Raw genomic sequence first — 13,557 nt, 5'->3', positions numbered from 1 at the left:
TAGACAGAAAGTTATTCAATGAAAATCCTTGTTATTGGATTTCGGCAGATAAGATTTCCTGTTACGTTACAACAGACTGCGGATTGCAAATACATAAGAAAATGGATTTGCTCATTTGTAGCCTTAGAGCCAAACAGGTTTCTCGTATTTCCTCATTTCTTACTGTGCTGGTAACAATGATTACTTCAAGAAACTCTCCCCATTTCTGCTCATTTATAAGTCGTTTCATAAAATACTAATTGCAATTGTTAACTAAAAGAGGAAGGAAACCATGCAAAATGAAAGATCTGCAGGCCAACTACAAGATGACTTCAATACAGTGATCCCTCAACTTACAACGGCCTCAACATACAATGGTTTTTTCTTGACCATTGTAACTTGAAACCAGACTCAACATACAATGCTACGGACAGTCCAGATCTGTGAAACGTGTCCCAACTGGAGGAACTGACCAATCAGAATGAGCTTTTTACTGGTAAATCACCTCTATTACTGAAGTGCATGCACTGACTGGTGTCTGGTAGCACCTCCTACAGTACAGGGAAGAACTACAAATTCTATACTACTCCTTACCTGAGCCAGAGTTAGCTGCTCTTTTGGACACCAAGTAAAGGCGGCTTCATTTGGGACACTGTGTGTACTGTACAGGACCCTGAAGAACATCCTGTCCTCTACATAAACCAGTGTTTCCCAACCAGGGTGCCTCCAGTTGTTGCAAAACTACAACTTCCAGCATGCTGGAAGTTGTAGTTTTGCAACAGCTGGAGGCACCTTGGTTGGAAACAGTGATTTACAGCTCCCAGCAGATCTTTCTTACTTTTATATGTAAGGATTTGCTTTATCTGTATTAGTTATCTACTTATTTTTCTTTAATCCTCACCTTTTCCTATTTTTGGATGACATTTTGGGGCTTCAGAACCAATAACCATGTTTTCATAGAGTTATGGTCTCAACATACAATGGTTTCAACATATAATGGTCGTCCTGGAACCAATTAATATTGTAACTTGAGGGACCACTGTACTGCTAAAGTAGGACCTGAATCACCAAAGGTTGTGAAAAGAAGCATAAGCGTAATGATGGTGACAACATGCACTGACCACTGATCCCACACTGATTCCTATAGTACGGAACGTGCCTGATCATTATCATATACGGCACACTTTATGTTGTCACTGTATCGTACTGTTTAGTAAGTGCATCTACTTTACTAACAGGTAACATAGTTCATAAGGTTGAAAAAAGACCAGAGTCCATCAAGTTCAACCTATATCCCTAATGAGTCCCTACTGAGTTGATCCAGAGGAAGGCAAAAAACCCTCATTCTAGAGGTAAAAATCCCTTCCCAACTCCAAATATGGCATGTATGCCTCATACTTTTGAGAAAGCCATTGAATAATGGCGAAACGTTAAGGAGGAGAGGTGTTATGTTTTAATATCACACTGTGCCACAGTTCTATGTAGTCAGAGCACTCCTGTTGCTGAACTACAATAAGGCACCGGAGGCAATCATATTTAATAAACATAGTAGTCTGGATGCAGACACCAATCTTTTCAGTACACAGAACATATTGGTGCACAGAGTTGAGAAATTGTAAAGCACCACTGCCATCTAGTGGCTAAAAAGTAAAAACATAGTGTTATTTTAAATGGAATAATAAAAATACAATTTTAAATTTATTTCTATAGGGGTTCTTTAGCCAACCTTTTATGTGGCACCGTATCAAATGCTTTGGAAAAACCCAGATATACGACATCCAGCGATTCCCCCTTGTCCAGTCTCGAGCTCACCTCCTCATAAAAACTGATCAGGTTAGTTTGACAGGACCAATCCCTCATAAAGCCATGCTGATATGGGGTCATGCATTTATTTTTATCAAGATACTCCAAAATAGCATCTCTTAGAAAACCCTAAAACAATTTACATACAACCAAGGTTAAAATAACAGGCCTATAATTCCCGGGGTCACCTTTTGACCCCTTTTTAAAGATTGACACCACATTTGCCATGCGCCACTCCCGGGGGAACAGTCAAGAGTCCCTGAATATTAAAAATAGGGGTCTATTACATTACTTAATTCCTTTAGAACACGGGGGTGAATGCCATCTGGAACTGGCGTTTTGTCCATTTAGATTTTTTTTGTAGGTGGCACTGTACTTCTTCCTGGGTTAGACAGGTGACCTGTACTTCTTCCTGGGTTAGACAGGTGACCTGTACTGGGGAGTTTACCTTATCTCGCAGTATTTCATCTGACAGTTAAAGGGGTTATCCAGGAAAAAAAAAATTTTTATATATCAATTGGCTCCAGAAAGTTAAACAGATTTTTAAATTTGTTCTTTTCTGTCTAAGTGCTCTCTGATGACACGTGTCTCGGGAACTGCCCAGTTTAGAAGCAAATCCCCATAGCAAACCTATTCTAAACTGGGCGGTTCCCGAGACACGTGTCATCAGAGAGCACTTAGACAGAAAAGAGCAACCTTAACTTCAGAAGCTCATATGTACTGAAAGGATTAAGATTTTTTTAATAGAAGTAATTTACAAATCTGTTTAACTTTCTGGAGCCAGTTGATACATAAAAAAAAAAGTTTTTTCCTGGATAATTTTCCTCGGTGAATACAGTGGAGAAGAATTTGTTTAATATATTTGCTTTTTCCTGATCCCTTTTTAGAATTTCTTCTTTATCGTTTTCATTTTTAACCTTTTTTGCTATTTATATAGTTAAAGAACATTTTGGGGTTAGTTTTACTCTCTTTGGCAATGAGTCTTTCTGTCTCTATTCTTGCAGTTTTTATCAGTTTTTTTTTTACATATTCTATATTTTTCTCTATAGCTTTTTAATGCTTCTTCACTGCCGTCCTGTTTTAGTAGTTTAAATGCTTTATTTTTGTCTTTTATTGCCCCCTTAACATTTTTATTCATCTTTTATTCCTGATCATTTTATTCCCATAAGGTATAAACATCTTACAGTGAGAATTTAAGAGATTTTTTAAAAGTCTCCCATTTAGTGTCAGTATTGTTGTTTTTGATTACATTATCCCATTTTATATTGTTAAGGGCTTCTCTGAGTTGATCGAACTTTGCTTTCTTAAAGTTCAATGTTTTTGTGGCCCCTCGAGTGATTCCCTTATTGCAGAACAAGTTATAATGTATTATATTATGATCACTATTTCCTAGGTGTCCTTCTACTTTCATGTTACTCTGTCAGGTCTGTTGGTTAATATTAAGACTAGAAGGGCGCCCCCTCTGGTTGGGCCCTGCACCATTTGGGACAGATAATTGTCTTTAGCTATAGTCAGAAACCAGTTTCCTTTATGAGATTCACAGGTCTCAGTCCCCCAGTTTATACAAGGATAGTTAAAGTCCCCATTATTATCACCTCATTTTGATTTGCTGCCTTGTTTATTTGCCTCAGTAATTGATCTTCTGCCTCTTCCATTATGTTTGGTGGCTTATAGTAAACCCCTATCGGAATTGTTTTATTTTTATCTCCATATATTTCTACCCATAATGACTCCACATTATCGTTTCCCTCCCATATATCCTCCCGCAGTGCGGCCTTCAGTTTGGATTTTACATAAAAACAAACTCCTCCCCCTTTGCGTTTTTGTCTGATCCTTCCTGAATAGACTATAACCCTGTATGCTGACCGCCCAGTCACAGCTATCGTCCAACCAAGTCTCTGTTATACCCACTATGTCATAATTCTCCTCAGACATTATCAACTCCAGTTCGTCAGTTTTATTGGTCAGACTATTGGCATTAGTCAACATGCATTTCAATGGTGTGTTTTTTTTTTTTTTACCTATGAAGCCTATCCCTATTGACTATTCTAAACCCTCCCTCTGCTCCTCCCCCAGGTAAATTAATAAGTCCCCCCCCCCTCTCTATCTACACTATCTTCCCCCTCTATGTTGTAGGTTCCCTCCCCCCAGTCCCTAGTTTAAACACTCCTCCACCCTTCTAGCCATCTTCTCCCCAAGCACAGCTGCACCCTCCCCATTGAGGTGCAGCCCGTCCCTACGGTAGAGCCGGTATGATCTGACAGCAAAGTCGGCCCAGTTCTACATGAACCCAAACCCCTCCTTCCTAAACCAGCTTCTTACCTCCCTACTCTTCCGCTGACTCTCTGGTGTGGCTCGCGGTACAGGTAATATTTCACCTTGGAGGTCTTTGCCTTAAGCTTGTGGCCTAAGTCCCTGAAATCATTTTTAAGGACACTCCACCTACCACTTACTTTGTCATTGGTGCCAATATGTACCATGACCAATGGGTCCTCTCCAGCCCCACCCAGCAACCTGTCAAGCCAATCCGCGATGTGCCGAACTCTAGCGCCAGGAACACAACACACTGTTCGGTGATCCCGGTATTTGTGACAGATCGCCCTGTCTGTCCCCCTAATAATTGAGTCTCCCACTACCAGTACCTGTCTGGCCTGCCCTGCACTCCTCCCTCCCTCCTTACTGGAGCAGACACCCCCCTGGCGGTCAGAGGCAGAGTCCTGCTGCAGTATTGCTAGCTTTGAAATGGCATCCCCCCTCATCTGCCAACCAGGCAAACTTGTTGGGGTGTGCCAGATCAGGACTTGCCTCCCTGACACTTTTCCCTCTACCCCGTTTTCTAACTGTAACCCAGCTAGCTGCCCGAGTGTCCTGCACCTCCGTTGCACTATACTCCCCCACCTCTACCCCAGAGAGTACTTGTTAAATGAGCAGGAGACTCCTCTCCAAGTTGTCAATGTGTCTCAGTGTTGCCAGTTGCTCCTCTAGATCCAGGATCGGGGCTTCCAAATGAACAACTTGCACACATCTCGCACAACAATATGCACCCTCAAACTGTTGTTCCAGGATTGCATACATTGTGCAATATGTACACGGACTGTGTTTTCCAGCATGGAGGCCATCTAGTTATGGGGATTTCACAGATAAACAGCCAAAAACAGACAGTAACTATTACAATTTAATTCTCAGTAGACCTTGTGAGTTAAAGTCTCTACAGTGTAAGTAAAGTAACGCTCACAGCGATCTCAAACTCCTGCTTTCAAACTCCGTTTTATAACTCTCTTTCACTTCCTCTCTTCCAAAGCCACACTCAGACAGAGCATCAGACATCTGCTCTGAATTGGTGAGAGTTTAGAGTTTAGGTGAATAGTTTTTTTTCTTAACTACATTTGCTGCATATTTATTTGAAAGATCGGATTATGGCTTTTTTTTACACTGCTGGCTGTTCTGCTATAGGAAGCTTTATCGATCAGTCTGTCAGAAGGACTGGAGAAAAAAATAAATAAAATAGTGCATGTCCTATCTATTTTTCTCCGTTCAACTCAGAATACCACACACCCGACGGACACCATTCAAGTCAATGGGATCCATTGGGACCAAGTGGTATCAGCTGTGCTCCAACCCGTTCAGGGTCCATTCGGCGTAACAAAAACCAGCCCCAAATGGACCCTGAACGGGTTGGAGCAAAATGGCAGTGTGAATTTAGCCTAACCCATTGGAGGAGACTAGAGAAGTCTAGGAGTGACATTTTCCAATTTTAAGTAAATAAGATGTATTTACTGTATAATGTAAACTTCTGCACCTTTCTACCATATTTACTGGCAGTCAGTGAATAGAAACCTGGTTTACATCCAGTGGCCGTAAACAGGTCCTGTTCCTGTCATTACAAGCTATACAACTGTGTACCAGGCCATGCAGTTGTATGAGAAAGACTAGATTAGGACAGGTTTTCAGTCCCTGGAGGTAAGCAGAAATGTGTCTCTTCACTGGCAGGAAAGTGAATTAAAATATACATTCTATTATTAGTTGCAGAATTTTTCATTTTATAGTGATTAGGAACAAAAATACAAACCTCAGTGTTCTGTTTAACTAGGTGAGATTGGTTTGCAGTGAGAAGTTCTTACCCATAAAAATGTCCCCGGATAAACTCCTGGATGCGGTTCTTACTCTGGGCGTGGAGGTTCTGAAACTCGTGCATGGCAGAGAACTTCTTTACGTTTAAACCGTTCGGGGTCACAACATCTAATAAAGGAGAACACATGACTGGATTAGTTTCCAGAATATACATTAACCAATGTAAGCGTAAAAGTTTTAGCTGTAAGGTCATGGATGTTCCCGGATAAAAGGTGAATAAGGCTCATTTGAATAGTAATTGCACAATCCAAAAAGGAGCTCCTAGTATTGTCGGGGCTGTTATTACCGGTTTTCCCAGACTCTATAACTATTGAAGATGGCCATACATTTTTAGCCGACAAACCTATCCATACACATGAAGGTTTAGCAGGGCCCAATATTCATGTAATAACCATATGTGAGGAAAGGGATATGCTGAAGTGAGACAGCTCTGGTCCCGGTTTATTCCTCTCAGAACAAATAGGTTTGTGGGTGAAAATACAAACACAACTGTCCCTTCTCCCCAAAGACATCATCTGTCGATAGTCAGGAGGACATCATGAGCCTTATGAATGTAAAAATAGAAAAGACCGCATATGGCGCCTCGTGTATTACCCAAGATAAAAAGGTGACATCACAGTTATTCCACCATTCAGCCCCTTTAAAGTGGCCACTCACCTTTTGGCAGAAAATTTGGCGCATATCAGCTCAAGAGGTATACTGATTAAGCCTGCTGCTAAGCCAGAGGGTCTTCGGGGATCAGCGAAAGCTGTCCTGTAGTGGCATATGAAGTAAATAGGGAAAAAAAGACCAATAGTTCCAGGCGCTGCGGGCTCAAACATCAGTGTCACGGATTAACTTGTAAAAGATCAACTTGTGCATCACTTTTATTAGATTAAAAATTATAAAACATAGTACAGCTGGGATGACGTGTTTCGAGGGTATCCCCCTCTTCCTCAGATCAGCATGCTGATCTGAGGAAGAGGAGGATACCCTCGAAACGCGTCATCCCAGTTGTACTATGTTTTATTATTTTTTAATCTAATAAAAGTGATGCACAAGTTCATCTTTTACAAGTTAATCCGTGACACTGATGTTTGAGCCCGCAGCGCCTGGAACTATTGGTCTTTTCTTTCCCTATTTACTTCATCATGAGCCTTCGACAGTCGGCTGAACCCAACTTGTATAAGGTATATGGGCACCTTATAGCTATTAACTAGAGGAGCGCTCTGTTAACGCATATATATATGCCGGATTAAGAGAAATGAATTTGTGGGTCTAGTAAGCTTACCATGGGCAATGTAAAAATGGGAGGTAAGGATGTGATGTGATTCTAGGCATAGGCTCACCCTGGTAGGGAGCCCAAGTGATTGCTGGGGGTTAAAGCAGGAGCACCCAAACTGACCAGTTTATAGCCAAGGAATCCTTATAATAAGCAGAGATTCTAAAAAGGGAAGAGCAGTGGTAGTGGGTCTAGAGAAATCTATGGGTGACTCTGCACAAGGAATCCAACATCTGCAGCCCATGGTCATCCTAGTATTTGTCAACATCTTACATTTGTTCTGAGAGTTAAAATATAAATACATATTGCTTATTGATCCTATAAGGGTGCATGCACACCACGTTTTTGCTATACAGTTCCCGTATACGGTTTCAAGTTAAAAACTGTACGGAACCGTATAGAAAACCGTATGCATTGACTTAACATTGTAAACCGTATGTCAAACGCATCATCCGGTTTAGTCCATTCGGAGTCTTGTACAGTTTTGTCCGTTTTTTTCCCGTACCCAAAACCGTAGTCTACCACATTTTTTGGTCGGGGTGAAAAAACGTATTAAACCGTATATGTTTTTTTTTTTTTTTTTTTTAACATGAGGGTCAATGGGAACCGTACAGAACCGTATGTGCGTACGGTTCCATCCGGTTTTTGACTTTGCAGTTTTTTTTTTCTTGGAATTTCAATCAAACAATTGAAACTTTATTCAAAATGGAGTCAAAAGTTAAAAACTTATACTCTTTTTTTTTTTTTTTTCTTAAAAAACGGGTGCAACCGGACTTCATTTTTCAAACCGTTTACCGGTTGAAATTTCTACACATGTTTTGATACAGTTTAGTCCGGTTTTGAGGAATCCGTTTTCCATTAACCTCTTAAGGACCAATGACGTTGTGGAACGTCATGGCACCCTGGGCTTTAAGGACCAATGACGTTCCACAACGTCATGGCATTTTCCGGTCTCTGCCGCTCGCCGGGCAGAGATCGGAACTGGATGCCTGCTGAAATCCTTCAGCAGGCATCCAGGGCAAACGCCGAGGGGGGCCATGTAGGCCCCCCATGTCGGCGATCGCCGCAAATCGCAAGGGAAATCGCCCTTGCGATCTGCGGCGATACCGGGCTGATCGGGTCTCTGGGACCCGACCGCCCGGTAATTTCGCATGATCCCGGCTGTCACACACAGCCAGGACCATGCTGGAGCCTAGGAGCGAGGTGGCAAGCCTGCCACCTCCTCCGATCCCCTGCGATCTGTCGGTTAGTTAACCGACCAATCGCAGGAGGGGGGGCGGTTACTTCCTCCCGTCCTGCCCGGCCCCTTGAAGTCCGGAGAGGACGGGAGGAAGACCGGAGGACGCGGCGGGGGACGGGGGAGTGCTGGGGACCGGCCCCGGTACTTACCTCGTCCCTGAAGACCCGGATCCAGACGATGAAGATGGCGGCGGCGGAGACAGGTGAGTAGATCTTCAGCCGCGGTCGGGCCCTTTACAGCAATGCACGTCGCCGTAAAGCGACATGCATTGCTGTAAAGGGACCCTGTAAACTACAACTCCCAGCATGCCCAGACAGCCCTTGGCGTCTGGGCATGCTGGGAGTTGCAGTTTTGCGACATCTGGAGGTCCACAGTTTGGAGACCACTGTGCCCTTCCAGATGTTGCAAAACTACACATCCTCAGCATGCCCTTACTGTCCAGGCATGCTGGGAGTTGTAGTGCTGTAACATCTGGCCCTTCAGATGTTGCAGAACTACAACTCCCAGCATGCCTGGACAGTTTTGGCATACTGCGAGTTGTAGTTTTGCAACATCTGGAAGGGCACAGATTGGGAACCACTGTATTAGTGGTCTGCAAACTGTAGTCCTCCAGATGTTGCAAAACTACAACTCCAAGCATGCTGGGAGTTGTAGTTCGGCAACATCTAGCTCTAAAGATGTTGCCGAACTACTACTCCCAGCATGCCTGAGAATGCTGGGAGTTGTGGTTTTGCAACAACAGGAGGCACACTGGTTGGGAAACATTGTCTGTTTCCTAACTCAGTGTTTCCCAACCCGTGTGCCTCCAGCTGTTGCAAAACTATAACTACCAGCATGCACTGATGGACTGTGCATGCTGGGAGTTGTAGTTTTGCAACAGCTGGAGGTCCCCCCCCCCACTGTGAATGTACAGGGTACATTCACATGGGCAGGGGGCTTACAGTGAGTATCAGGCTGCAAGTTTGCGATGCAGCAAATTTTGCGCGGCAGCTCAAACTCGCTGTAATCCCCCGCCCATGTGACTGTACCCTAAAAACACTACACTACCACAAAATAAAATAAAAAGTAAAAAACACTACATATACACATACCCCTACACAGCCCCCCTCCCCTCCCCAATAAAAATGAAAAACGTCTGGTACGCCACTGTTTCCAAAATGGAGCCTCCAGCTGTTGCAAAACAACAACTCCCAGTATTGCCGGACAGCCGTTGACTGTCCAGGCATGCTGGGAGTTTTGCAACAGCTGGAGGCACCCTGTTTGGGAATCACTGGCGTAGAATACCCCAATGTCCACCCCTATGCAAGTCCCTAATTTAGGCCTCAAATGCGCATGGCGCTCTCACTTTGGAGCCCTGTCGTATTTCAAGGCAACAGTTTAGGGTCACATATGGGGTATCGCCGTACTCGGGAGAAATTTCTTAACAAATTTTGGGGGGCTTTTTCTCCTTTCACCCCTCATGAAAAGGTGAAGTTGGGGTCTACACCAGCATGTTAGTGTAAAAAAAAAAATTTTTTACACCAACATGCTGGTGTTGCCCCATACTTTTCATTTTGACAAGAGGTAAAAGGGAAAAACACCCCCCAAAATTTGTAATGCAATTTCTCCCGACTACGGAGATACCCCATATGTGGGCGCAAAGTGCTCTTGGGGCGCACAACAAGGCCCAGAAGGGAGAGTGCACCATGTACATTTGAGGCGATTTGCACAGGGCTGGCTGATTGTTACAGCGGTTTTGACAAACGCAAAAAAAAAAAACCTCACATGTGACCCCATTTCGGAAACTACACCCCTCACGGAATGTAATGAGGGGTGCAGTGAGAATTTACACCCCACTGGTGTCTGACAGATCTTTGGAACAGTGGGCTGCGCAAATTAAAAATTTTGTACAGCCCACTGTTCCAAAGATCTGACAGACACCAGTGGGGGGTAAATGCTCACTGTACCCCTTGTTACGTTCCTCAAGGGGTTTAGTTTCCAAAATGGTATGCCATGTGGGGGTTATTTTGCTGTCCTGGCACCATAGGGGCTTCCTAAATGCGACATGCCCCCCGAGCAAAATTTGCTCTCAAAAAGCCAAATATGACTCCCTCTCTTATGAGCATTGTAGTTCGCCCGTAGTGCACTTCAGGTCAATTTATGGGGTACCTTCATACTCAGAAGAGATGGGGTTACAAATTTTGGGGGGTATTTTCTGCTATTAACCCTTGCAAAAATGTGAAATTTGGGGGGGAAACACACATTTTAGTGAAATTTTTTTTTTTTTTTTTTTACGTATGCAAAAGGCGTGAAACCCCTGTGGGGTATTAAGGCTCACTTTATTTCTTGTTACGTTCCTCAAGGGGTCTAGTTTCCAAAATGGTATGCCATGTGGGTATTTTTTGCTGTCCTGGCACCATAGGGGCTTCCTAAATGCGACATGCCCCCGAGCAAAATTTGCTCTCAAAAAGCCAAATATGACTCCTTCTCTTCTGAGCATTGTAGTTCGTCCGTAGTACACTTCAGGTCAACTTATGGGGTACCCCCATACTCAGAAGAGATGGGGTTACAAATTTTGGGGGGTATTTTCTGCTATTAACCCTTGCATACATGTGAAATTTGGGTGGAAACACACATTTTAGTGACATTTTTAAAACATTTTTTTACATATGCAAAAGTCGTGAAACACCTGTGGGGTATTAAGGCTCACTTTATTCCTTGTTACGTTCCTCAAGGGGTCTAGTTTCCAAAATGGTATGCCATGTGGGTATTTGTTCCTGTTCTGGCACCATAGGGGCTTCCTAAATGCAACATGCCCCCCAAAAACCATTTCAGAAAAACGTACTCTCCAAAATCCCCTTGTCGCTCCTTCGCTTCTGAGCCCTCTACTGTGCCCGCCGAACACTTTACATAGACATATGAGGTATGTGCTTACTCGAGAGAAATTGGGCTACAAATATAAGTATACATTTTCTCCTTTTACCCCTTGTAAAAATTCAAAAATTGGGTCTACAAGAACATGCAAGTGTAAAAAATGAAGATTGTGAATTTTCTCCTTCACTTTGCTGCTATTCCTGTGAAACACCTAAAGGGTTAAAACGCTGACTGAATGTCATTTTGAATACTTTGGGGGGTGCAGTTTTTATAATTGGGTCATTTATGGGGTATTTCTAATATGAAGACCCTTCAAATCCACTTCAAACCTGAACTGGTCCCTGAAAAATTGTGATTTTGGAAATTTTGTGAAAAATTGGAAAATTGCTGCTGAACTTTGAAGCCCTCTGGTGTCTTCCAAAAGTAAAAAACCGTAAATTTTATGATGCAAACATAAAGTGGACATATTGTATATGTGAATAAAAAAAATAATTATTTGGAATATCCATTTTCCTTACAAGCAGAGAGCTTCAAAGTTAGAAAAATGCAAAATTTTCAATTTTTTCATCAAATTTTGGAATTTTTCACTAAGAAACGATGCAAGTATCGACAAAATTTTACCAATAACATAAAGTAGAATATGTCACGAAAAAACAATCTTGGAATCAGAATGATAGGTAAAAGCGTCTTAGAGTTATTAATGCTTAAAGTGACAGTGGTCAGATGTTCAAAAAACGCTCTGGTCCTAAGGTGTAAAATGGCCTGGTCCTTAAGGGGTTAAAAACCTGAAACGGGAAATTTATTGCAAAAACATGGTGTGCATGCGCCCTAAGAAATCTTCTGGCAAGCTGAGCAGTCATTTTTATGATGTCCTACCACCTTCGCCCTTACCTGGTTTGCGTTTCAGCAGATGTTCAGCTTCTATTGCGGTGATCTGAGAGACGGTGGTGAAGACATGGCTGCACTGAACAGCAGCACGTTCCATACAGTATCTGTGATATATCTGCCGATCGCCAGCTTCCTTATCTACATTGAACTGTCAGCAGAGGAGCTCAGATTAATGTCCTGAATATTCAGCAGGCTTCATAGTTATATTAGAAAACTGCTTTCTGTTATAAGGCTCTTCATACTTTAGGCTGGGGCTACACAGAGATTTTGGAAGTGACAGGGGTCACATGGAAGAGGTGACTCTATGTTGGCTAAGTACAGTACTGCCTGCTTTCCGGTGTAGGTTTCCCTAACCTATGGTACATCCCAACTAGAGATTAGAGAACTTACAGTAAATTTGATTCGTCACAAACTTCTCGGCTCGGCAGTTGATGACTTTTCCTGCATAAATTAGTTCATCTTTCAGGTGCTCCGGTGGGCTGGAAAAGGTGGATACAGTCCTAGGAAAGACTCTCCTAGGACTGTATCCACCTTTTCCAGCCCACGGGAGCACCTGAAAGCTGAACTAATTTATACAGGAAAAGTCATCAACTGCCGAGCCGAGAAGTTCGTGACGAATCGAATTTACTGTAAGTTCGCTCATCTCCAATCCCAACGTAAGGGACAGACTGCCGAAACCAGTCAGCCCTATAATGCAAGTCACTTATCATTCCTCTTATGTCATTACTATGCAACATCGTGCCCGATACTTATAATTTTGCATTAGGAGACAAAGCTTCCTGCGTCATCTTCATACCTGCCGCCTGCACGAGACCCAGTGTAATGTCCATTCAACCGTGCTGGGTCTTACACTGGCTATGGGTCCTATTAAGACGGAGCAGGAATATTCATCTTCTAATGCAAAATTACAACCGACGCTGACTGGTAACAACAGCGCCTCCATTTAAGTATTTTGGCGCTAAATCCAAATTGAAAGTACTTAACAAAAATGACTGTGCTGCACTATAAAACCTTACAAATACACTTTAAAGGGGTACTCCACTGGAAAACTGTAATTCTGCTAGCTCGATGTCCGCAGTGTGGACTAGGCCTAACAATAGAGCCCGTCTCCCGCAATCAGTTGTGAGCCAGGAAAGAGGGGCACATAGCCTGGATCCCTCTCCTGGCTATTTCTATCAATTAGAGAAGGGGGGGGAGGCACTAGTACAGCTTCCACTGCAGCAACCCCAATTGTTATACCCTGTAGGTCAGTGATCTCCAAACTGCGAACCTGCAGCTGTTGCAAAACTACAACTCCCAGCATGCCCGAACAGCCAACGGCTGTGTAGTTTGCAACAGCTGGAGGTACTCAAGTAAAGGGGTACTTCGGTTGGAAAACTTTTTTTTAAATCAATTTGTTTCA

The 13,557-nt window shown here is 43.0% G+C and overlaps 1 protein-coding gene across 3 annotated transcripts in view; it reads right to left on the bottom strand.

Moving 5' to 3' along the window:
• The window catches only part of GYS1 (glycogen synthase 1), a 70,004-nt gene that overhangs the window by 18,875 nt on the left and 37,572 nt on the right, over window positions 1-13,557 (bottom strand). For all 3 annotated transcript variants that reach the window (XM_056542651.1, XM_056542652.1, XM_056542653.1), the window contains 2 exons: window positions 12,159-12,303; window positions 5,904-6,021 (listed from right to left, as the gene is read on the bottom strand). In XM_056542651.1, the coding sequence (XP_056398626.1) occupies window positions 5,904-6,021; window positions 12,159-12,303 (263 nt within the window). The remainder of the gene's footprint in view (window positions 1-5,903; window positions 6,022-12,158; window positions 12,304-13,557) is intronic.

Source organism: Hyla sarda, chromosome 10 (genome assembly GCF_029499605.1).
Source record: "Hyla sarda isolate aHylSar1 chromosome 10, aHylSar1.hap1, whole genome shotgun sequence".
Lineage (NCBI taxonomy): Eukaryota > Metazoa > Chordata > Amphibia > Anura > Hylidae > Hyla > Hyla sarda.
Note: the sequence above shows the minus strand (reverse complement) of the source record. Positions and strands in the feature narration are given on the sequence as shown.